At 44.5% G+C, this 26,876-nt stretch overlaps 2 protein-coding genes across 2 annotated transcripts in view; both read right to left on the reverse strand.

The window, feature by feature from the left end:
* Positions 1-2,186, reverse strand: part of LYPD1 (LY6/PLAUR domain containing 1) — a 40,359-nt gene extending 38,173 nt beyond the window's left edge. The window contains exon 1 of the mRNA XM_066346569.1: positions 1,123-2,186. Coding sequence (XP_066202666.1) covers positions 1,123-1,174 — 52 coding nt within the window. The 5' untranslated portion in view covers positions 1,175-2,186. The remainder of the gene's footprint in view (positions 1-1,122) is intronic.
* A 2,138-nt stretch (positions 2,187-4,324) lies between these two features.
* NCKAP5 (NCK associated protein 5) overlaps positions 4,325-26,876 on the reverse strand; it is a 1,041,554-nt gene continuing 1,019,002 nt past the window's right edge. The window contains exon 20 of the mRNA XM_066346570.1: positions 4,325-4,483. Coding sequence (XP_066202667.1) covers positions 4,467-4,483 — 17 coding nt within the window. The 3' untranslated portion in view covers positions 4,325-4,466. The remainder of the gene's footprint in view (positions 4,484-26,876) is intronic.

Genomic DNA, 26,876 nt, shown 5'->3' on the forward strand with positions numbered 1-26,876 from the left:
GTCCCCTGGTATAAAGTGGAATTCTGCTCGCTACACCTAGACCCACGCTACTGTAACAAAAAGCGGGTGCAACACCACACCTGGCCTTTCCACGCGGAAGTGGCAAGGAGGGGTACGCAAACCTTAGAGTGAAGTAGTTCCAGAGACAAGCGTCAGCTTAATTGCTAATTGGTTACTAATTATTTAATTACTGTTTTGGCACCATCTGCGATTGCATTTGCAGAAGCCTTTTTAGTTTCACTTAATTTTTGAAGTCAGCATTCCTAAGCTGTGGCCCTGCGACTCCCTGTGCGACCCCCGGGAACCCGGGAAGAGGTGCGGCACGCCGGCGCTGCGCTGCCCGAGGCGGCCTTTCTCTGGGACGGTTCCCGCAGTAGCAGGGGTGGCCGCAGCGACCGGAGAGGACAGCGCGCGTGTCCGCGCGTGTGCCCCCCGGGCCGTGACAATACAGCCCCCTCTTCCCAGCCATCAGGGCAACCGTTTGTGGAGGGCTCCGGGTCGCGGCCCCAGCGGCGCAGAGCTCCGTCGGAAGACGGTCGTGTGCTGGAAGGAGCGAGCTGTTTTCGCATCTCTAACCGCTCCAGCCTGGTCGCTCCGCTGGGATCTACTGCTCTTGTCCAGACCCAACTGCCGCTGCCCTCGCGCAGTGGAGCCCCGTTCCCAAGCCCCGTCCCAGCCCCTGACGGGTCGCGCTCCGAGCGCAGCAACACAGCCCGGCGCGCCCGGGTCACGGGCCGCCCAGCGCGCCGCTCTCTCGGCTGAGGCGCCACGCCCCCGGGTTGCTAGAGACGCCTGAGAACTTGGCTAGGTTGGGGGCTCCGTCTCCCTCTCCCCGGCGGAGGCCCCAGCACCACTTGGACGCGCCCGCCTCCCCAGCATTTATGCTTCTTAGTGCTGCCCGAGCACCGAGCACCCGCAGCTCGAGTCCTGCAAATCCACGGCCCCTTGCCTTTCCTCCAGCAGAGCGGGACTTGGAGACTTTTCCACCCAGCGCCTCCGGGCACCAGCCGCCGCCGAACTCCATCCAGCTGGGCCACCTCTGCACAGCTCTGCGTGCTCGGGGCGACGGGGCCGGCGGGTAGAGCAGCGCCCCTGGCTACGCCGCCAGCCTCTTCGTCTTACCTTGGAGCGAGAACAATCCGCAAAATGTTGCTGCGATGCCGAGGACCCACATCCTCCCGGAGCCTCGGGGCCGGGAGCGGGCAGGCGCCTCCGAGGCGGCAGCCACGGCGAAGGCCGCCTGGGCGGCAGCGGCTGAGCCCGCCGAGGCTTCCGTGGTCCGCGACGCCGCCGAGAGGAGCCGCAGGTGCCGCCAGCGGCGCCCGCATCGCCCGCGCCGCGGCTCCCGGCTGCGGGCCGCCGTTCCTCCCGCTTGCTTTCCCAGGCGGAGCGCGGCGTCTCCGGAGTTGGCGGCTGAGACTGAAGAAACTACTGGCGATCGGGGCACCCCAAAAGTCTCGCCTCTTCTCCCCACCTCCCACTTCGGGGACCACGTGACGGCTGCCGAGTTGGGGTGGGGGTGGCGGAAAGGGAAGGCTGAGACTGTCTTTGCACGTCCCCACCCCCTCCCTATCGCCCTCTCCTGCCTCCTCAGGTCCCCAGGACCGCGAGGCCCGAGGGACAGGGAGAGTCGTTGTCCGAGGTGGGGAGGCTGGAGATTGGTGAAGCGTGAGAAGGCGCAGCAGGCGCCGCGGGGACCCGCCCCGCGCTGACGGCGAGACCTGAGAGGTGGGGTCGGAAGACCGCGAGCCTGGGGCCCCTCTGTCCGCAGGGGCGCATACCCCACGACCTCTGCGCTCCGGGCCGGCCCCTTTTCTGCGGCTGGCGGCTTCCCGACAGCAGACTCCGGTGCGCCCGGCTGGGGCTGGGGCGCGCTCCCGTGCGTCTGGCAAAGTTGCGCACCTGCAGACGCCCTAGGTTGTCCCGCGCGGTTACGCTTTCTCTTCCTCTGACTAGCCCCTCGGTCATCGCCAGGCTTGGCTGCAGCTGCGGCCGGGTGGGCGAGGTGCGGCTGGGCCCGGGTCCTGCGTGGCGCGCCGCCCGGGGCAGCCCTCCCCGCGTCCGCGGCACGCCCCGCCGGAGGGCGCGGCGACACTGCCCAGGAGAAGGCCTCCCAGGCCCTACGTCGCGAGTTCCCACTAGAAAGCAAACTGACGTATAGAAAGGAGTTGCTCTCCGCTATCACCTCCCTCCAAAAGGTCGGGCAGCTTCATCCGGTGGTCCTCGAAGCCATGGGCCATTAGTGTATGTCCCTGTGTCCTCTCCTGCACGGCCCCGTCCTTGCCCGGGACTCGGTCGCCGGCTTTCGGGACCCCATCTCTCCCCCTACCCCGTTCTGCCTCTCTTGTCCCAGCGACCCACCTTGAGGACTGCCGGGGACGCCACGAAGCTACGTTCGCCTTCCTGGCGCTGAGCCTTGCAGCAGGTGGTACAGGAGCCCGCTGGCCCGCCAGCCTCCGAGCCTTGGTGCCCCCGCCCCCACACCCGCAAGTTCCCGCCCGCCCCTCAAATCTCTAGGGAGTATCCATTTCTGTGGAAAGAGCTTCATAAGCGTCGCCCCTCTTCACCTTCTCCTAGGGCCACCTCCTGGAGGCAGCTCGCGCAAGCCAGGGCGCTGATCGTTTATTTCTCCATCCTGCCAGCAAAGCAGGTCTGGAAATGGGTTTAAATGACTTTCTTGTAATTCCTCTGCAGAGATCATTCCACATCTCCCTCAGGCTCCTTCTCTCCCTTTGCACCCCCTCTTCCTTTCATTTTCAGCTGGTTAACCCCTCGGGGAGACTGAAATGCTTTGACCATTACTGGTTTGTCTATAGACTCTGATCTGACCACTGGCTGAATTACTGTCTCTGGAGTAAGAGGACCAGTTTATTTACCCCTCCGGGAACTCATCCTCAGAGCATGTGTGAGATTATAATTAACTGGGCCAAAGGTTCCTTAAACAAGTTCTTTTAAACTTTCAGAGGGTTCAATTGTGATATGACTTTTATTCAGAAGTGAAACAGAAGAATTTTTAAAAGTCTGAAAGACAATGATACTTGACATAATTTTCATTTAAGATAACAAAATTCAAATATAACAAATTGCACAAACTTACCAAATAACACTGATCATACAATAGTCTTTAAAGAAAAAAGTGTGTACTAAAGTAACCATCCAGATCCTAAAAATATTTCTATTATGCCTAGTTTACAAGCTCCTGTACAAAAGCAATTATAAATAGTTCACATCTAGAAAAAATACACATAACCTTTAAAATAGAATTTATCCTTACATATAAACAGATTTTATAGAAAAAAGGATATTAAAAGTAAGAATTTTTCATAGCACCAACCATTTAAATTTTTTTTGTAAAAGTGAACATTGCAAACAGAAATTTGCTTTCATTCTAGATAGCCCAGATTTTAATAATAATAAAAAAGCAGGAAAATAAAAATCAACAAAACAAATGTTTAGAATCCATGAACTACTAAGCAGAAGAGGATGTACAGAAATGTTTGGAGGGAAAACTCGCTATTGAAAATAGAATTAAGTCACTTCTGATACACATCCCTATGGATCGGTGTCACACTTCAGTGCCCTTTACAGTTTTCAGTAGAAGCAGAATTACGCTTATTGAGCCTGAATCTCTCTGGCAACAATTTTGAAATTGCACTAAAATTAAAGTTTGTATGAAATGGAGATGGTGAGGTGGAGATTACAATGAGCCCTCTGTTTTAATGGCGGGCCCTGTTCTAGGTTTGCAAAGTATACTCACAAACAATGTGAGCATTAGGATGATGAACTGAACAAAAACATTCATTGGGATTTTTAAAAAATATATTATCATCAACCTCTGAAAGACTTCGTACATCATTTCAAGAGCATGACACTGATTCGATTTATTGCTTTTTAAATTTTTGCTACAAATATAATTTCTTTCAAAAAATTTACAACTTCTGTACAAGTATTAAAAAAAGTGCAAAATTAAGACTTCTGTATCATGGGTGTGTTTATATAAATCTTTATGAAACATAACAAATGGAGCCTATCTTTATTGCCCTGTCAGAGAAGAAAGCTCCAGTGTGTTGCTTATTGTGAATCTGACCACACAGGCTCTGGTGCTGTAATAGTTTATTGTTGCCATCTCTACCTGGCCCCACCCAGCTCCTGTTTCTCAAGTGCTCCATTTCTAGCTCACTAAAGGGGGAATAAAAGTCATTTATGCATCATTTGAACCCTGACTCGCACAGGAAGAGAAGCTATCATATAAAGAATTGCTCAAAGATTCCAAATTTTCTACCCCAGGCCTGTCTGAGCTACTCAAAGATGCCTCTTCATTTTTTTCTTTTTCTTCCTTTTGTCCTTCCACCTTGTTCAGAGAGTTCTTCTCCTTTTCTAATGAAATCACAGTATTGCTGTTATATTTATTGAATGACTCCAGGGAAATTTTAGATAATCTATTCTCAGGATCCTCTTTTGTGTCTTCAACTTGTTTCAATTTCTGCAATAAAAAGAGGAAAATATTAGAAACATATTTCTTTGGAAATCAAGTTATTCTATCCAAATTCAATATTTGTCTGTATAAAGTACAGTTTAAAAGGATAGAGAGAACCTACAAGTCTTTAACTTCTAGTGTAATTAAATGTAATAATAAAGCCAATTTTAGGGATAAATCAAGACTTTAATCATTCTGCTGAGATAAATAGGTCCCAATTTGCAAACCAGTTAAGTGCCACTTCATTTCATTTTAAATGGATCCATTTGAAATTTGTTCAGGTAAAGTGCCTTATTTTTCTTAATCAAAGTTTCAGAGTACTATCTTTTTTCACTAAACATTATTTGTTATCCTGTTGTTAAGGATGCATAGGGATTGAATTTTAGCCAGAAATTACAGTTATACATATAAACGGGACAAATAAATTAAAAATAGACAATCTCTTAAATTGCCATGAAACTTAAGTACATGTTAAATTTATCAGGAGCATTGTCATGTTTATATTTTGTTCCATTATAAGACTTAAGGTCTCCAACTCAGTGGATGGATATTGCTTCTAGAAGGCCCAACAGCTTAGAAATCACGGTCTATGTTCTGTCCTTAGGAACCATGCCCTTACAGGGGGTTCTAGTAACACCAGTTTAAACAAGGATATTTTTAGGATGTTACTGGTAGTCTCCAGGACAGTTTAGAACATTGCAGTCATATTTAATAATTATTGTAGGTAAACCCCGTGAACATTAATATATTTAGTTGCTCAGTGGCTTCTAAGCTCTGCAGTGAGAGGATAGAAGGAGGTGCAGATACAAAAAGCAACAAGTGAGGAGGTGGCAAAGCCACGAACACATTTCTCATCTTTTCCTCTTTAATGCAAAAATTCCATCCAAACACAGGAAGAAGTACAGACAGGGTTTACAGATGATCCTAATAGCTAACCATTTGTTAAGCACCCACTATGTAAAAGACATTGAACATATTTTATCTATAAGCCTCTCACAAACCTGCAAGCTATAAATCCCCATTTTAAAGAGGAAAACAAGGCTCAGAGTGACAAGGTTGCTTGCCCAAGGTCGCTAAGAAGTCATAAAGAACAGGATAGGAGTTCCTGTCTGGCTGTCTTCCATGCTCTTGTTTTACCATGCTCTTATGTAATAAATGACAAGATGTCCTGTATTTTTTTTTTTGTCACCCAAATATTCCACTTAACTTGCCAAACCATCTCTACGACTACTGTCCAAGGCTCTAACATATGGGGTTCATTCCCCCAGCCCACCCTGCACATTGTTACGACGGACATACAGTGAAACGAAGAAATTGTGTTCTGATTCAGGGGAAAACAGGCCCAGCCAAAGCCTATGTACTCGCATATGTTAAATATTTAATAGAAAGAGAAAAGAAAAAGGTACGGAAGTGGATGACTTCAGTGTTCCAAAAGCAGGCTGAGACTGATTTTCTCTCTGTGCTATGAAAAAGGGTGTAATTCTACGGGAATTCTTGAAAACTTGTCCTTGGAGTGGTGCTTATTTCATTATACTATTTATGTGCAGGAACATGACTTACAGAGCTAATATTCAATCTCGGACTGTTACCTTGCAACTGCACGTGGGACAAGGAACAGATGCCTAGCTGATCACAGAAAAGTGCCTACATAATTAGTAACAGCTCCAGGCAAGAGTCCTATTCATGCCATGTCGATTTTAGGCATTTTAAACAAGGAATTATATAGTACAATACTGAAAATGCATGGAGAGAGTAGGAAATGCTTTGATTATACTAAATGTGAGTAAATAAAGTGCAGTCAATGCAATTTTCTCCTTGCCCAAATAGTGTCTCTTTTTCTTCACTCAAGAACCACAAAGTTTTCCTTGCCTATTTCTGGCTAAAGTGGATCTTAAATTCATTCAATAAACATCTATTAGAGATACTAACATGAGGCAGGTGGAAGGTTTTGGTGCTGAGGATTTACAGCTGAAAAACATCTGCCCTGGAGGCAGACAGACCTGAGGCTGACTTGGTGGGTGTGCGTTTCACTGGCTGGGTCAGTTCCCAGGTGCATCCTTTCTCAAGTATAAATGGTGATAAGACACACCTTTATTTCAGGATAGATGTACGAATTAGAACTACAACACCCTGAGACCCACGCACAGAGTAAGAGGCACTCACTAAATGATACAATAAATAAATAATAGTAAGACAGAAGTCATACTAGAACAGCGATTCTCAATCCCCAGGCCAACAACATCAGCATGACTTCAGAGCTTGTGAGACATGCAGATTCTTTAGCCCCGCCCAGATTTGCTACATCAGAAGTGCTAAGGCTCCACAAATTCTCAACAAGCTCTCCAGGTGATTCTCAGACATGCTAAAATTTAAGTCACTAGAAGAACTGTAGTCTTAGACAGGAGGTGACAAGTATAATTCAGTGTATTAACACAGAAATGAGGAAAGAGATGTATTAACCATTGAAATACCCATTGTCTTTTGGATGTAAATAGTGCATCATGTTTGCTAAATGCTTCATGCTTGTGGATTGGTTTCTTCAATTAATTATAACAGCATTATTCAATGAAATATTTCAACACCTACATTGGCCAGGGAGGTGATGGAAATGAATGGCCCATTTTAGGAAAAATCACATAATCTTCCCAGTCTTCTATTGATATTTTCACACTTTTGATGGAAGGTGGATACAGAAATATTTTCTGACTATAGGAACAATATCAGTGCGAGAGTGACCATGAGGACCAACTGGCATTAGCCTCACTGTTGGGAGGCAATGGGGAGTGGTAAGGACTGTGGTCACCTCACGGGAGTGTGTCTAATTTAAAGGCAGGAGCAGCTACAGGTAAACCTTGTGGGATATTGTGGGGTCAGTTCCAGACCATTGCAACAAAGTGACTCGTAATCTTTTTGCTGGTGGAGGTTCTTGCCTTCCTTCACTTCATGACAAATGCAACATCTGTGAAGTGCAACACAGTGAACCACAATAAAATGAGATGTACCTGTACTTAAATTTACTTACCGCCTGTGTGCAGAAACATGGGTACAGACCCTTTTATTTTAAAGGTGAGCCTATAAATCTAGAACAGTATTTGCTTATATTTAAAATCCCTTGATTTTGTTATTTGTTTATATTAAAAATGAAACAATAATAACCCGCCCCCCCCCACACTATTTATGTCAAATTGCAATTTTGCATTGTTTCAACTTCTGAGTTAGAGGTCATATTTTATACTTCTTTTTTATGCCCTAACAGACTCCCTCATCTCCCTTTTCCCCCATCAGATTCCTTCCGAAATGCCTAACCCAGCGATTTTCAACTGGTGTGCCGTTAGTATTTTTAAAACATGCAATACCTAACTATTTAGTCAGGGGCACTGATCTCTTTTCCCTTAGATCCACCCCTCACCCAAAAACGACAATAGCCAACACAATAACAGCTGTCCAATATGAACAAATCAAAAGTATACCTTTTATTTGGTCAGAATCTATTTTTTGGTGTGCTGCAGAATTTTAGCAATTAGTTTATGTATGCCATAAGATGAAAAAGGTTGAGAATCGCTGGCCTAACCCAATGCTAAATCATCAGTAGATTCTCGATGGACACCTGATAATGGATTAGCTTTCTCTAGCATCAGTAGAGTTTCTACTGTTGGCTTGGGTTCTCCAGTGGTCCTGCCAGCTAAGTATTATATAAAAGCACTAAGGTAGCTGACTTCCCTGATTGCAGTTAAAAACACACCAAACCAGCCTCAATATTGTCTTGTCAGATCTCAGGTATTTTTTAAAATTTGAAGTCACATAATACTTAAATTTAAAATATAAGGAGGGGCTGGAGTCAAACAGTAATGTGCTAATGATGTGACCTGTTGAATGGAAACCAAACAGTGCTCATTGGTTTGCAGCAAGTGTACGCAAAGGTGCTTTGCAAACTAATCACGCTAATCTGCATTTTTCCATGATTAGTATCCATCAGCGTGTGAGTGCCTGGTCTGTGCAGGCACCCTGCTAAGCACGTTGCATAGATTATCTGTTTTCATCCTCCATCAATTCTATGGGTAGGTGTGTCTTCAGTATCTCCGTTTACAGGTGATCAAAGCTTGAGGAAGGTTAAGGTCATGTAGTATAGTATGTGGTAGAGTCTTAGAGTCTGGATTTGAACTGAGGCAGTCTGTCTGCAGGGCCCAAGTTCTGAACCTCTATCCTGGAAAAGAACCTTACAAATATCAGCCAAATTATCTTTAAGAGGAGCATCTAAAATAATAATTACAGAGCATCAACAATAATATTAACAAACCCAGTAAAGATTAGTGTTGGGCGATGATTATGCAGGTTCCATAAAATATCTTTATTCCCTTTGTATATTATGCTCTATCAGAATTATGATAAAATTAATATACCACAGTTGTCACCTATAGGTGGCAACAGTCATACAGTTCATTTTTTGGTGTACCTTTTATTGCATTTAGGAACAAAAGTAGGGCTAAACAGGGCAGGTTAGACTATATTTTCTAGTTTAAAATAAATAGCTTTCTTATTTTCAAGTATTTTAATATATTTTCCTGTCCTTAGAATTACCACAGCATTATTAGCGATGATTCAAGCAAGTAGATAATGGCATAGTCTTCAGAAATACTGTGAGAATTATACCTTAATTCCTTGAGTCAAAGAGTCAATCAAACAAATCAATCTACTATGTGACTGGCTTTGTATGAATAATTGTATGGTCTTGATACTCAGAGGAAGATTTATAGAGGAGGGGGCTCTTGGAAGGATTTTAAAGGGTGAACAGGGTTAAAATATACAGAAAGTAAAAGGGAAGGCATTCCAAGAAATTTCCTATTGCCTCTGTGGACCAATCTGCAATCTACTCGGGTCCAGTACTTGACCAGATAGTCTATCTCTCAGCCTTTTAGTCCTGCAATGGACAGAATTACTATAAAGACAGAAACACAGAGATACATCTATCCCATGGGGTTTGAAGACCCCCCCCCCAACCAGACAAGGCAAGAATCAGCCCAGCATATAACTTGGGGTTATAAATAATTTGTAACCTGGGTTATAAATAATAAATAGCTTTTATTTCCAAAAGAGTTTTTCCATCATGATCTCACTGTTCTTCCATCGGCCGGGAAGGTGAGGGAGGCTGACGTCAGCTGTATTCTAGCTGGGGTATTTATGGAATTTGTGGTTCACACAATTTCAAAGCCAGATGAAATGAGACCTGGAAATCTGGTTTCTTAATTTTCAACACAGAAACACATAGCACTTTTCTTCCATAGTCAACAATAATCACGGAGTAGAGACCCTGCCTAGACCAACATCCTAAACACCAGGAAGGATAGAATAGAAGACAATATGTACCATTGCTATACGGGAAAGATGGGAAGACTATAGAAAGCGATACAGAAAAACTCAAGTGACAAACCAGGAAAAAAATACATGTATGATGATATCAGCTTCAAAGAGATACATTTTACAAATGTATAGCCAGAAACTCCTGCCCATAGTAGGGGAGAAACAAGTAGCAAATTCATGAGGTAATACAATGAACTATTGTTCCATGATGAAAGCTACTCTTTCATTATTTCAAAGCAGTTTCCATCAGTTGATTATATCTTGAAAATATTGGTTCATATGTCTACTGGACAATGTCAGAAAGAGATTCAAATCTACTTGTGAAACTCAGCATCATTCCTCAGCTGGGCACACATACTTACAAAGAGGACTGGGAACTCTTAGCACAAATTAATGTAAACAGTATCTTCATCAACATGAATTCTTCTTTCTTTGTGGCTATAGAGAGTCACTGCTGGTCAGTCCAGGAATATGTGGTAGGAAATAATAGCTACATTTGTAAGTTGTTTTCACCACATGCTAGGTACTGGGTTGAGTACATCTCATGAATTATCTCATTTAATCCTTACAGTAACCCTATGAGACAGTATTTTTATCATTCCTATCATACAAATGGCAAACACAGGACGGAGAGGTATAAGCGTTGGGCCACATATACATGGTTAATACTGTAAGTTAGGGAATCAGAGTTTGAGAAGAAGCTGTCTGACTACAGAAGTTGGGAACTTAATCACTAGGCAATTTGGAAACCAGTGTTCAGTTCCTGCCATTGGGCTAATAGGCTGTGTAACCCCTCTGAACCTGAGTTTCTTTATATTAAAGTTTTTTAGGCTCTTCCTGGTCTGTAAAGCTCCAAGACTCTAAAATATTCTTCAGCAGGTGTCTTCTGTGCATCTATTATTGGGATTTGAGGTGGCACAGTACATAACTCACTTCCCCAGTTCTAAATGATTGGGAGGCTAAAGTATCAGCTTTATTTTTGAGAAAATTTGCATTGGAAAATGAGGTTTCTATCTGCAAAGAAGTGGGTTTCCTAATACTGGTCCCAGAAATAGGCAGGTTTAGTATCTAGCAGTCCTGGGCTGGGGCAGGTGTCTTTCAAGAAAACCTACAGCAGCAATTTTTAACCAGTGTGCCACAAGAATTTTAAAACATGCAAAACCTGACTATTTAGAGGCACTGATCTCTTTTCCCTTAGATTGTCAAATAAGAAAAATATAACAGTCAACAACACAACAATAGCTGTCCAATATGAATAAATGAAAAGTATAGCTTTTTTTTGTCAGATCAGCAAAAAATAGAAGATATATTTTGGTGTGCCATAGAATTCCAGTAATTAGATAATGTGTGCCATGAGATGAAAGGCATTGAAAGGTGCTGCCCTACAGTGTGAGGAACAGACCAAACAAGTGCTTCCCTTAGCCCGCCCTCAGGGAGGGGGGAAGAGCAGCAGGTGGGCTGGTCTCCCACATGCTGATTAGACCTCCACCCTGCTTTCTCCTGAGAAGTGAATGAGAAGGCTCAGAGATGCCAGGACTGTCACCCCAGGGAGCTCCCTCCTCATGGAAAGTCCCGAAATTAAGAAGTGTCACCATCGCCCAACATTTCTCATGACATTCCATTTATGGAGATTTTAACTGAATATATATGCATTAGCAGGGGTCCCCAAACTTTTTACACAGAGGGCAGTTCACTGTCCCTCAGACCGTTGGAGGGCCGCCACATACAGTGCTCCTCTCACTGACCACCAATGAAAGAGGTGCCCCTTCCGGAAGTGTGATGGGGGGCGGATAAATGGCTTCAGGGGGCCGCATGCGGCCTGCGGACCGTAGTTTGGGGATGCCTGTATTAGAGCAAAGAAGATACAGAAAGCAACAATTGAAAAAAAAATTAAATCTATAAATGCTTTGTCACTTAATTATAATTAAAAATTTTTTAAATTTCAAATAGTGTTTCTTACTTTTCTTTTAAAAATTTTTGTTTAATGACTTTAGACAGAAGAGAGAAAGATAGAAGGGGGAAGACACAGGAAGCATCAACTCATAGTTGCTTCTCCTGTGAGCCTTGACTGGGCAAGCCCGGGATTTCAAACTCATGACCTGAGCATTATAGGTCGACACTCTATCCACTGCACCACCACAGGTCAAGCCTAAAAAACAATTTTTTTTTTTTTAATTAAGAATAAAAGATGCAGGAAAATTCAGAGACTGCAGTGGTTGGGTTGAGCAGAGAAACATCTCCATGGGCAGAAAAATAGGAGGGAGGTGCTTTAGCAGATGTGAAAGATAGGACCACTTCCATTTGGAAGCAATAAACCAAATATAGGGAGACAGTCTGGCCATCGGGCTCTGGGTTCAAGTTGAATGTGTGATTTCCCCCACGCATTTTCTGCTGAACAACCTTGGGCCCTGGGAAGACCTATGCAGGGCAGAGTTGTGCGTTATGCTCTTTTGCAGAAATACAAAGGAGGCATTTTAATCCAGGGTCTCTTAGTGGAAGATTGGTGTACACTGCAAAGTCTATGTTAAGTGATATTTGTTGGGGGCAGGCCAACCTCGAAGGAAAAGGTGCAGCTTAAGTCATTTCTTTTTTCTCAGAGGCACTCGCTAATCTCTTCTCTAATGCCACCTCTCCCTCTATTCCTGACGGAGCTGTTCTCTGGCTGAGACATAAAATAGATGGAGTGACCTTTGGTGAACACTAGAGACTCTCCAGCTTTCCTAGCAAGCTGTGGTGTTAACCCTGTTAACCTGGTCAAATTCCAGCTTGGGTAATTACTCTCTCCCAGTGCTCAGTTCCCTCCATTACCTCAGCTGGACACATTACTCTTCTCTTGCCCTTCTAAAAAATTAATGTGACGCATCAGTAATAGAGAGCCATGCTCCCCACCCAACCACAGGCTGGGAGATAAATTTGGCACTGGAGGGCACTCTCTGTGTCTTCAGTGGGGTCCTGAAGGTTCTTTAGTATCTCCAGGGAAAACTGGTTTTATTAGGGAAAGAGTAATTTTCAGTGGAGATGTGCTTTTTATGACTGTATTATTAACTATATTGCTGTCCTTTACCTTGATCAATGACTTTCAATGACCTCTGCTGGAACTCCTTAACCCAGAGGGAAAAGAATGAGCTTACTTTTTTTTTGGGGGGGGGAAAGCAAGCAGAGAGAAGGTCAGTAGGAAGCTTAGGGTTACTAGAAAATAATACACCTTGTGGAAGGGAAAGTAATTCAGCTCGGAGGTAAACAATGGCCGCAAAGAACATTAAAGACTACACTCAATGATAGAAGGAACGAGAAACCATTTTATCGAAGAGAAATGTTCTCATATATAGGAAATTGGTGGAGATGTGGGGTCAGGTCCCTCAGCAGGAAGAGAGAAAAGGAACACAAAGGACATCACAAACTTTGCTTATGCAGAGGAAGGCATTTGGGAACAGGAAAGGTGTGGGATTATAATTTTTGATGTAAATTTTATATGAACATGCAAAGGACATGTGTGTGATTTCTGTAAATTCTAATGTTAGTGCCATCACTTGAAATGTCCATTTGAAAACTTGTATCTTTTTATTGCTGTTTTCCAGAGTGGTAGATGGATCCACAAATCTAATTTAAAATCTAGGCTGATACCTTAAGTAATGCATCAGATTTGATCAATATGGATCAATTTCTTCAACAGTAAAATTTACACTGTTTTATCCTGACCTGGAATTGGGAAAACAAGCCAGTTCATTGACATCGGCTTGTATAATTAGCTTAACTAAATGGACCGTGCTTATCTGTGTTGTTAGATTTCCTTTCGTCTTCCAGCATAATAATGCTTACTAAAATTTTACTCAGGAATGAGAATTGAACAGTTTCTGGACTGGGATCTTCTAAATCTGTTTAATACAGTATCAAGTTAATGATTCTGTCTGATAAAAGCAAGGGCATCAGGCTTTTCTGCCTTTAATTTATAGGCATCAGTATGAATAGATATTTAGTTATTGATTTTTTTTAGAGAGAGGAGAGAGAGAGAGGGATAGATAAAGAGAAGGAGAAAAAGATAGAGGGGGGAGAGGTGGGAAGCATCAACTTGTAGCCCAGGGATTTGAACCAGCAACCTCAGTGTTCCAGGTCACTTTATCCACTGCATCACTACAGGTAGGGCTGCATCATTATGAATAAAAACAATACATCCACTACTCCCTTGACTTAAGTGATCAGTCAGCCATTTTTTGGGACTAATCTTTCCATCATTTCATGTCTTTAACATGATAGCTATCTAACCAGCAAGCGGGGTCCTGTCTGACTTAGAGCCAGTGTGTCTGTAGTTTAAAGAGCCCATGAACTTGGTCAGAGGAAAAGCCAGCATGCAGAAGCCATCTGTGTATTCTAGCAGCATGTAGCTGTTTTCACTTTGGAGTGATAGATGTTTGTCTGCTCCTATAAGAAAAAATAAAATAAACTTTTTGGGCGATCATGAGTGTAAAATATTTTATACTATTTTTTTTTCATGAAAGTTCTTCTTTTCAAAGAAACATCTTCAATACCATCCTAATGGTGGACATCATAAAATTATACCTGAAAATAGAAAGATTTTTATTATAAAGTATGCTGGCCCTAGCCAGTTGGCTCAGTGGTAGAGCATCAGCCTGGCGTGCGGAAGTCCTGGGTTCGATTTCCGGCCAGGGCACACAGGAGAAGCGCCCATCTGCTTCTCCACCCCTCCCCCTCTCCTTCCTCTCTGTCTCTCTTTTCCCCTCCAGCAGCCAAGGCTCCATTGGAGCAAAGATGGCCCAGGCGCTGGGGATGGCTCCATGGCCTCTGCCTCAGGCACTAGAGTGGCTCTGGTCGCAACAGAGTGATGCCCCAGATGGGCAGAGCATTGCCCCTTGGTGGGCGTGCCGGGTGGATCCCGGTCAGGCACATGTGGGAGTCTGTCTAACTGCCTCCCCGTTTCCAGCTTCAGAAAAATACAAAAACAAAAACAAACAAACAAACAAAAAAGTATGCTGCCAGTACCAAAGCCAGGGAGAAACATTCTGTATTATTCATTAACCTATAAAAATTAGTAGCCTGAAATTACTTCTACCAGAATTTGGTAGAAGACCCTTTAGGAATCACAGTGCCCTATGACATCCAATCTGTTAGGCACTTTACAACAGACATGGAATCCAATGGAACTGTGAGCTGGGGTTAATTCCAGGAAACACGCTGATATTTGTGGATGTAAGAATGTGCGCTCTACTCATGGTTTAGGTAGCTAATCTCCTAATGCAATCCCGTTTCAGTTGTAGGGCCAGTCAGTCTTTCTTTTGGATCAAGTTATTTCCCAAGGATGTCTGACATATTGAATCCTGAGAGCCAGGGCAACTCAGAATCGGCACCAATTTATTAATCTCTGTACTAAAGAGAACATTTCCTGGTGGGAATTGTTCTAAATATTTAGGAACATGAAGCTTTATGTTCTGCCTTGCATCTTAGCATACAGTAGCAATCGTAGGGTGGTCTTATTCCTTGTTACTCAGTAAGCACTGGGGGTCCTGGAACAGGATGTGCTCGCTGGGAGAGGGCTGCTGGGACTCTGCCTTCATCCTGCGTTCTGTCCCTTGCTTTGTCACAGGATGACAGTGACAAACATTCCTTCAACTTTTAATAAGTACCTAAAAGGTGAAAGATTTATATGATCTAAACAGAAACCAGTGTGTAATAAGTATTTCAATAGGGATTATGCTGCTCCTGTCACATCATTTATTTATTCATTCAACAGGTATTTATTGAGACCTACCATGTACTAGATTGACACTGGAGATACAATGGTATCAGACAAATCTACTGCTTCCATGGGATATACGCATTTAGGATTCTTTAATATGATATCGACATAGAACAAAGCTTTAGCTATATGAGGACACAAATCCCTGAGAACTGAGTGAGAACAGTCTATCTATGCTGCTGTTTGGCCTGATAACGGCAACTGGAGTATAAATAGCCTGTAAAACTCAAAGTTGAGGATGTGCCCCTATACCCTAGTTGAATAGCTCCCTAAACTTGCTCAGCTTCTTTTGACCATCCTTCATTTCTCGTCTGTAACATCCTTCCAGCCAGTGTTTCCACAGGTTAACTAATAACTATTTATATACTTCTTTCTTAACTTTTCTGGGCCTAATTATCTCTAAAATTCAACATGACACTGGAGTGTCTTCTTTTTTCTATAATCCATGCTGTTGTCAATAGTAACCAAGTTTTATAACTTGATCCTTTTTTGTTGTTGTTGTTATTCAGAGCTGCTGGTTTTGTTTCTATAATAGCTTATCCCCAAGGTGTTTCTCCCTCTGAATTCCTAACCTAAATAGCCAAATTATCCATTTGACCCTGAACTTATATCCATTCTATTATATAGGTTCTCTCTTTCTCTCTATCAATTTCTCACTTCTCAATTAGATTATACACTTCGTGAGGCCATGGATTAGTTTTTATTTTGCTTTCTTTCTTTGATTCTGACACTGTCTTGTGTCTCTTAGAGTTGCTACCCACTGCATATTAATAAGTGTAGTCGCTATTCGATCTATTTTCACCATCATCATTTCCTCTGGAGCTCATAGCCTTGACCAAGTTTTCTATAATGTCTGCTTTTCCTTGATGAACAGGTGTATAAAATGAGGTCATTTGACTTTCACCTGTCTTGCAATGGCAGAGCCGCTTTCCACCTCCTAGACCAATGGTTCTCAAAGTGTGCGCCAGGGCACACTGGTGCGCCCTACAAGATTTACAGGTGCTCCCTATGGTATTCCAGAGAAATATGTGCCTGTTGGGGACCAGAAAACAGGGTTTTTGGAGTTTATATTTTTGGGGGGACAAAAATGTGGGGAATTGGCTGTAAGCTGACAGTCTGCCCAATCCCCTACTTCACTTGCCTGATTAGGTTGCTAAAGGCTGTTAAGCTGTGGTGCTGGATTGTTTACACTACCCCCCATGTTCCCCAGAAAGATTGGAGGCAAGTTTCTTCTATCCTGTGTTTGGTGTAAAGTTAGATGATATGTATAGTGGGGGTTTTCTACACTCAACACAATTAAGAGTAAACAGAGAGGAATTCTTCAATGTATTGACAAGGAAATGAGAGTTTGCCTTTCAAATATATGCCCAAACATTAAAGAAATCTCTAGGACACATCAGGCTCATGCTTCTCATAAACAAAAGAATGAAAAAATTTAACACATTTGTGCCAGGACCTGCTGAACTTACTAAATCTTACTAAAAATGTGTCTATATATATAAAAAGATAACTTTTTTTGTCGTTTTTTTAACCCCTCTTTTTTATGAATTCTAAAAAGCATAACTCAAAAAATGTAACATAAAAATGGTTTTTAATGTCAGAATAAATTTAATTTTGTCGTATTTATTTCATTTAATTACCATAAGAGCACTCTTGGACTTTATATTTCTTTCTTTAATATTTAACTTAATTATTATCACATATTTCTCAGGAATTTGTATATAGTGCACCTACAATTATTTGTAGGATTTTAAATGCACCCCGACTTCAAAAAGTTTGAGAAGCACTGGCTAGACACACTAACAGTGGTACAGCCTCTGGGATTCCAGGTTCACTTGAAGTACTAGGGCGACCCTTGGTTAATGAATGTCCGACTATTGTTTACTTTGGCAGAAGCAGTTTTTCTCTCCCTGTGGAAAGCAGGATTCGTATTTCATGGGCATCCTGGTCAGGCAGCTGTACTCTGAGTCATCTGGGACTTTCTGTCACACCTCCAGGTTGGCTTGGCCGGGGGTCAGGTGAGGCAGCAGGTGCCATCACTTCCTGGAAATCCGGGAGCAAGAGCCAAAGCAGTGAGGTTCTCGTGGGGTTCAATGTTATTGAAAAGAGCAGGTCTGTGATAGACAGCACAGACTCTTACATGCTTCCTTCAGCCAGCAAGCATTGCTTCACCTAGCCTAAGCCCATCTCAGGCAATTTACTCAAATGGGCCCTCAGCTCCTTACGATGGGGGAAACTTGGTGATATGAAGATGTATGAACATGACAATAATGACACTCTTAGGAGCAGCAACAAAACTGACTATTCAGGTGCTAAATTCCCAAATAGCACTGAGTGCATCAAATCCAGAAATTAAACTGTACAGAGACGAAACACCAGGCTGCAGGCAGATGGTTTTCCTGCTCTCTCCACCTCCTATAGCATATTCAGCTGGCAAACTGGCGTTTGCATCATAAAAGGAATTCTCTTCATGAACCACCTATGCTGTCTGAATGCCACTTGATGAGGTTTAAGTCAGCCATTAGCTACAATAAAAATAAACTTTATTTTTGTCTCACATGCACAGAACAATTTAATTTTTAAATGAATATAAAAGTGAAAGGTGCTTCCCTCCAGCTGAAGAATGTGTGCCCCACATGGCTGTGTAAACACAAGTTGATTACTATGTGAATTAAATATGGATCAACAAAATCAATAGTTAATTGTGCAACTCAGGGTCCTTCATTCCAGATCTAATCTGCAGAGAAGGCCAGGGGATGTCTGCTTTTGATTTTTCTTAAAATATTATTTAAACCCTTTCTGTTAGGCAAAATAGTTCACAGGGTCTTTCCATTATTTCCATAAGTCATTTGGCTTGTGAGGAGCCAAGGTCATATTGATCACTCAGCCTCTCCAGTTTTCATTTTAAAATTCAGTATCTTTATCAGTCAAGCTGCCTCATTCTGGGTATCTGGCTTGCACTAATGCCAAACAAATTTTATTGCAAAAATAACCCAAAATAATAGGTGTCTCAGTACCAGACATGGATGCATTAGTTGTATTATCAACTGCCATTTAGTCTAGTTCATGGTACCATCCATAGCAGCTAAGCAGTCTCCCCCACCCACGACTCACCCCCAGGAATATATATTATGCTGTGAAGATGCACGATTTTGTGTGACGTGACAAGAATACGTGGGGTCAGGATGAATCTGTGTGAATTAATATGCTACCTGCTCCAACATTGCAAAAGAGACCGAGGGAGGGCATACTGTGTAAATAGAACCAAAAAATTCTCCCAAGCTCATTAGCCCAAATGGAGGAGAAGGGAAGGAGGCAGGCAGGCCTTCTTTGCAAACAGACTAGTACGATAACAACCAAGACCATGGGGGGACAGATGGACCACCTTGACCTTTGTTATATTACAGTGGAGCTAAAAATGTAATGGTTGAACTCCTTTTTCCTTTCAAATTAAGCCTTCCTCACTCTTACATCTTGTTAGAAGCCTTCATCCATTTGGGAGACTGAAGGCAAAATAATTTTGAAATAATGCATCATTTTTTCTTTGGCCAGCTTGTCCAGAAATTCCATGATTATTTTGCCACTGCAGAAAATGACCTTCTCAAAGGAGGCCCATCAAACAGTCAAGATAAATAATGAGAGGGACTGTCTCCTGCCGCAAGGAGAATATCGCACTGAGGTAAAATGTTTGTGAAAGCATCAGTACGTTCACCAGGCTGGGAGGCAGCATGTTCCCAGGGAAACGGAGCTGCCCATACTGATGTGTGACCAGCCGCCCCATCCAACAGGACTCCCGGCAGCGTCCTGGGAGTGCCCTTGGGGGAGACCCCGAAGTCCTTCACCCAGCAGTGTTGGAAGTAAATGTTTTGCTGGTGACAGGGAGAGCACGTTTTAAACCTCTTGACTTGTGAGCAGCTAAGGAAAGGAAGCTCTGTGTAATGCTACATTCCAACAATCTAGAAAAACAGGGCTCTGATTTACGAGGTCCAGGAGCTAAAATTCATCATAACGAATCCCCCCTCCCTCGCCCCCCTTTCACATTAAGCAGCAGATGCTCAGGGAGTGAAAAGAGCCTCTCCCTTGTTCTCCCATGGAAACAAGGTCTTACAAAGTAGGCAGAGAGCCGCAGCCGAAACAGTACCTTCCCCATGATTACGCTTCAAGCACTTCGGGAATGCCTGGCAACTGGGCCAGCTTTTCAGGGCTTAAGTCATCTGTCTGTCCATCCTCTCGTGGCTCAGCAAAGACTCAGACTTTGACCTCAGGAGGAGATACCAGATCTTTCCCATATACTGCCCTTCAGTCTCCTTCTTATCTTTGTTGAAACTCCGCCCCCCCCTCCCCCCCCCCGTAGATGGTCGATGGATGGCCTGGCGAGAACCAGGGAAGAGAATCCATTGTCTTGGGCACTGTGTGGGGTCTGACAGAGCACAAATATATGAATGGCACGAGTGGGTAGTGGGCGCTGTGGTGCCCTCAAGGTCACGGTCCGGTTTAGAGGGGCCACTACTGCTTATATAACAAACCCCTATGTAGCACTTGCTATTGCCCTAACGTCAGGACAGAACTCTAGAGGACAGGTACTATCAGTTACGCCATTTAATACGCAAGGAGAGGAAGGCACGGCAGCTTGGTGTCTTGCCCAAGGCCCCACCGCAGTGAGGAGCCAGGCAGAGCCAGGGTGCAGAGCCGGGACTCCAGCCGCAGAGTCCCCGCCCACAGTCACTGCCCCTCCTGCCTGGGAGCCAGCTGAGTTTTATCCCGCGAGGGTGTGTGCTCAGTGTTGCGAGACTTCTGATTTTTCATGAGAAATAGAAATCTGGAAGTCTTACAGGAAATCATCCCATGCTTGTTTTAAAACAAATGCATGAGTCAAACAAAACTTGTTTGTATTAATTTTTGATTCTCCCGGGTGACAGCCCCAGCGCGGGCTGCCTGCAGTACTGGCAAAATGACACCCAGTCCACATCCGCCAGCCTGGGGCAAGTGCATTTGAACCAGACATTAAATACCCCACGATGCTCCTCAATTCCTTGCTGTCTCCTCTCAAAATAAAAACCAACAACCCAAAACAAAACATACATGTGAAATATCAAAAGCCAATCTCTAAGCTTTAGGGATAGCAGGTGGCAGAACTTTCTGGTATCTGTAAACTCACACCCAACACTTGGGCCACTGCCTGGTCTGCCAGAACCTAAACAAAGTAGGTACATGGAAGCTGCTTTTTTTCATTGTACACAGGTTTTCTGTCCGCCCCTCGGCTAGAGGGGGCGGGGAGGGCCGTACCTTTGATGCATCATCAGCAAAGCACACACTTCAGGGTATTTTTCTTGAGGCAGGGTCGGTTGCAAGTTACCAAAGTTGCTTTGAAATGGGCCTTTCCTCAATAAGAACTTTTGAACTTATCCTCACGGAGGATAAGAATTAATGAAAACCAGTTTCACGATGGAGATCCTGTGAATTTCCACAGGCTGGTAGTGTACTCTTCTCTGCATAGCACACCACTGCCTTCTGTAGGGTGTTTTAATTCATTGTGTTAACCTGTGAGCAGGACGAATGGTCATGTACACCCTCGTGCCTCCTGACCAGAGTGCGATCGTACACGTAAGACGGCAACACTAAAAAAGGCAATGTATGTTCTTGTTTCCATAAACTGGTTATCAAACAAACATGATTTTAAGTTAATAACACAGGAACTGGAACTAATTTCATTTTTTGAAAAAAAACAAAACAAAACAAAACTCACTCCTGGGAGTCAGCAAGCATAAAAACCCTCACTACTCGAAGGGTTAAGGTCCTATCTAGAAACATGGCAGGCTCAGTAGTGAGCACTCCCTCCATGTCGAAATGAGAAGCCAGTGATGCAATGGAGAGATGTTCAGAGATGTAGGTCCTCCATGAAAGGGGAGGGGAGTGGGGAGGAGGAAAGGACGCTCTCTTTGGCCAGGAGGCTGAGGACTCAATGGGCTCAATGAGGCTGTAGCCCGGTCATGTGGGGCCCAGGGTAGAAAAGCAATCTCCAAAGTCAGCAGTATGCAAATGATCCCAGGCCTTAGAGATCAAATTGAAACTGCTCAGCAATCCCTCGAAGACAAGTCAGTAACATGCAGCCAGGGACCAAACACGTTGCTTAGCCAGCTCAGTAAAGGGTGGCAACAGGCGGAATTTTGAGCCCAGATAGGCCATTAATGTCCCTGAGTCCTGGCTCACATACCTACTTCTCTCTACAATGTGCTTCCCCTGTTTTCAGGCTGGCCAGTGCCCATTGGCCAGTGGAGGGAAACGCCCATTCATCCCTGGGGCCTCAGTGGAGGGAAACGCCCATTCATCCCTGGAGCCTCAGTGGAGGGAAACGCCCATTCATCCCTGGGGCCTCAGTGGAGGGAAACGCCCATTCATCCCTGGGGCCTCAGTGGAGGGAAACGCCCATTCATCCCTGGAGCCTCAGTGGAGGGAAACGCCCATTCATCCCTGGGGCCTCAGTGGAGGGAAACGCCCATTCATCCCTGGAGCCTCAGTGGAGGGAAACGCCCATTCATCCCTGGAGCCTCAGTGGAGGGAAATGCCCACGAATGCTTTTCTCACCAGGAGCCTTGCCCAGGACGCTTTGCCCTCCCTTCTCCCGTGCAGACGCTCTCAGGGCCCCAGCAAGCCCTGCTCTGCCTCTGGGGTACGCAGCCCGGCCTCCCACGTGGCTCCAGTGACCCTGCTTATCTCTGCAGTCCTTGTGCCCAAACATGCCTGCCACGTGGAAGGTTCATAAGGTTAGTGGAATGAAGGAAAGATGCTAATTGTCTCTCCTGTTTTCTGGCCAATCTTTTCTTTTTTCCTCTATAACTTCTGCTTATATTTCACCCCTCTGACACCCTTTCCTGTCTCTGAAAGTGATTGAGTTCCAAGGACAAGATGCTGTCTGGTCGGGAACATTCATTTATTTCCTGAGGGATGGCTAATGGTCCAATCACCCAGAAGACATTTAAGTTTCCTTTATTTGGGAAGTGAAATAATAACTTCCCCAGTAAGTAAATAGGAAAATAGATTTAGATTTTTGAAAAAAAAAAGTTTGATTAACATATGCCTTTCAAAGAGTATGTCTAACCAAAGTTAGAGTTGCAAGCGCGTGAGATAAGCGGGGGTTATATCATCTAGCAAGGAGAAGACCAGTATGTTAGTGAGGCTTTAAAACATCCAAGTATTTTTACCTGAAGGGAGAAATAAATCCTCATTGTGCACAAAATAAAATGGGGAATTGCCTTAGAATGGAGGTTTGAGAATACTCAGAGGAATTTAAAAAATATTGGATATCCTTAAAGAATACAGTAAGTTTTTGGGCCGACCTGTGGAGGCGCAGTGGATAAAGCATCTACCTGGAATGCTGAGGTTGCCGGTTTAAAACCCCGAGCTTGCCTGGTCAGAGCACATATAGGAAGAAACTATGAGTTGATGCTTCCCGCTCCTCCCTCATCCCTTTCTCTCTCTTTCTAACTTTCTCGCTCTCCTCTCTCTAAAATCAATAAATAAAATCTTAAAAAAAAAAAGAATACAATAAGTTTTTGAGAGGCTGGGAGTGACCGCATTCCCGGATGCAGGACAAAGGGAAACCTTGGGGTCACCTGGTTAGGTGTGTGGCCTGGGCTGCATCCTTAGGTACCCAGAGGACTGCAGGGTGGCAGAAACAGACCAACGGGACAGATAGCAATTCTTCACACATCAAAACTGGCACCAGTGAAGGTAGTGAGTGTGGAAGTGGTGGGGAGGATACTTGTCTTTTCCTCAACTCTGTGAAAACCTCGAGTTTCAGTTCATTAAATGTGAGAGGGCAGGTGTTTCTCTCTGCTGGATTCAGTGCCTATGGTTCCCTGTCATGTGTATCTATAGTTCTCTTAAGTGCCTGGAAAAAAAAAATACTTTTCCTTGAGTCTGAGTTAAAGAAGTTACTGACAAACCGTCTCTTAAATATGCCTGTCGGGTGGTATTAAAGGATTTTTTAAAAATCGTAATACTGAAGGCTGCTCCTAAAATGACTAGCAAACTTCAAAAAGGGATATCTGTCAAAAGATATTTAAGTCCAGGCCTTCTAAGCATGGACACCTACACAAACACACACATACCACAACCACACTCATACAACCACGCTCTCACACCACCACGCTCTCACATAACCACGCTCACACCACCACGCTCACACAACCACGTTCACACAGCCACGTTCACACAACCACACTCTCACACAACCACGCTCTCACAACCACGCTATCACAACCACGCTCTCACACAACCACACTCACACAACCACGCTCACACAACCACGCTCTGACACACCCACTCTCACACAACCACGCTCTCACACCACCACGCTCACACAACCACACTCACACCACCACGCTCACACAACCATGCTCTGACACAACCACGCTCACACAACCACACTCACACTACCACTCTCACACACAACCACGCTCTCACTACCATGCTCACACACAACCACGCTCTCACACTATCACGCTCTCACACAACCACACTCACACTACCATGCTCACACACAACCATGCTCTCACACAACCATGCTCACACTACCACGTTCACACAACCATGCTCACACACAACCACACTCACACACAACCACGCTCTCACACAACCACACTCACACTACCACGCTCACACACAACCACACTCACACTACCATGCTCACACACAACCACGCTTTCACACAACCACACTCACACTACCACGTTCACACAACCACGCTCACACACAACCATGCTCACACACAACCACGCTCTCACACAACCACGCTCATACTACCACGTTCACACAACCACGCTCACACACAACCACGCTCTCACACCACGCTCACACTACCACACTCACACAACCACGCTCTCACACCACGCTCACACTACCACACTCACACAACCACGTTCTCATACCACCATGCTCACACAACCACACTCATACAACCATGCTCTCACACAACCACGTTCTCACACAATCACACTCACACAACCACACTCTCACACAACCACTCACACCCACCCTTCTGCTGCTTTCAGACTCTGGTACAGAAATGTCATTTTAAGCAAAGGAAACAACAGAAAAAAGAATCACCCCTCACAAAAATGTTTACCTGCATTTTGGTCTCTTGGTCAGAGCCAATAAAGATCGCTTGCCGTGAGCCCACTAGAAAAGCGATGTGGTGAAGGATGTCCTCCTCTATGGGGTCTGAATGTGATCAGTGACTGGTGCTGGTCGCTTCAGTCAGCTGGGACCAGCAATCAGGGTTTCTCTCCCGCAACTCTGAAGGACTACCACTGGCTCCCGTCCCACACAATGACGGGATATTAACGGAAAATCTAATTAATCTGTGAATGAACTATGGCCTGAGAAATACACTGTTTTATAATCAATTTTAAGTGAGTCCTTAACAGAAGATAAGATGAAGAAAAAACTATAAAATTATAAGAGGTTGGTACATCCTGTTCACTGTGACTGATGATTTTAAGGGGCATAATTTTACAATCCATCAAATTTTTGTCATTTCCAAAATCATGCCTCCCAATGTACACTGTAAATTAATTTAAAAATTTACATATTTATTAAAAATCGTATTGAAAACAGCAAGAAGTGAACCCCATTTGAATAATAAAATAACTTGTTATTCCACTGGAGATAAAAAAAAAAAACAAAAAAATTAAGATTTTCACTTTATGGGAATAACCACATAAATTTGCTATCAGAGTTAGTTAAACCAAGAATTTATATTCACCCGAGGCATCAACAGAGAATTAAAGATAATCCCCCAAATTCTCATTCTGGGGAGATGAAACAGGTCTTCCCACATATCAAAGCTGTGGGAAGACAGGGAGAGGAGACCGTGGTACTCAGCTTGCCCGAAGTGCATGTGGGAAGCAGAGCTACCACCACCAGGGGGGGTGCAGACAGGGGACCCGTGGCCTGGCTCTTGGGTGGAGGAGCACTTGACTTCATTACAAACACCGCTTTCCAAAGAGGTCCTGGAGTTTTCTTTGCAATGCCTATTTGAATTTCCCGTCCCAAATGGAAAATCCTCGATGTCTACCCGCGGTAGCCTGTCCTGAGGGGCTGGTGACCAGCGGGGACTGACTCCCGAGCAGGCAGGGAAGTCACTGCAAGGGCACAGGGCTGTAATTAGAGGGCAATGCCACACAGCATCTAAGTGAGCACACAACATTCACTCTAGGTTAACCTCATAACAGACCATGGACTCAGAGCTGGCCCCAACATATGAGCTGCCTCGATCCATCTACAGAAAGATGAAAGGCCCAAGGGAACAGAGCTGGTGTGAGTTGCCATGCACTCCCACGAGTATAATGGACAATCCACTGAGCGGACTGAAAAAGGTGATGTTTTCTTCAAATTCCTGGTAGGAGAGGGGAAGGAGAATATCTGTCTTCCATACACGTGTGTAATAATGGCTGTTTCTTTCTACAGGGGTTCATGACAGGCTGCTACCAGGATCTTTAAGAAAACAACAGAGACCCCTTTATGAAGAGGGGCTTGCTCACCCTGCCTCCTGCTGCGGGTGTGTTGTGCTCCTGTGGCATCCGCCTTCTCCCGTGCGCGTGCAGGGAGCAGGACTGCTTACCGATCTGCGTAACCCAGCTCCCCTGAACACGGACGCAGCCTCAGAGTCCCTCTCTGTACAGTAACGCAGGCCACCTTGCTCGTTAAATGTTCTCAGCATTTGAGACAAAGGCTATGTGCCACCCCTGCTTAATATATATCTCTCTGTGTGTATTAAGTGTATATTGAGTGTGCACACATTCATAAATCAGAGTCTCTATATGTTAATGTGGCAGGTATAGCTCAGTATTTGTGGCTGATATGAGGTATGTATATTTATGTCTTATGTACAGAAACTTGAAGTTATCTTTGACTTCTCTGCTTCTCTCCTACCCCACGTCCATCTGTCTTCTGGTAGATTGCCTGTTTGTTCTCGGATATATTCTTCTCTTCTTCCCCACTGTGCCCTGGGTCGCAGGGAGCTACAGCTCCCAGGATTCCTCTCTCTCTGGCTTCGGGGGAGGTTCAGCCAATGGCAGGCAATGGCAGAAGCCTGGCTGGCAGGAGAAGCGGTGAAATAAGGCATTTCTTTCCTTCTGTGTGAGCTCTGGGGTCCTGGCAGCAGCTGCTCCTCTATGCTGTCTCCTTCCAGACTGCCCCGCCCTCCACTGCTCTATCTCCCATAGATGCTCCAGCTTCTGCAGACTGCCCCGCCCTCCACTGCTCTATCTCCCATTAGATGCTCCA

Source organism: Saccopteryx leptura, chromosome 7, assembly GCF_036850995.1.
Source record: "Saccopteryx leptura isolate mSacLep1 chromosome 7, mSacLep1_pri_phased_curated, whole genome shotgun sequence".
Taxonomy (NCBI): Eukaryota; Metazoa; Chordata; class Mammalia; order Chiroptera; family Emballonuridae; genus Saccopteryx; species Saccopteryx leptura.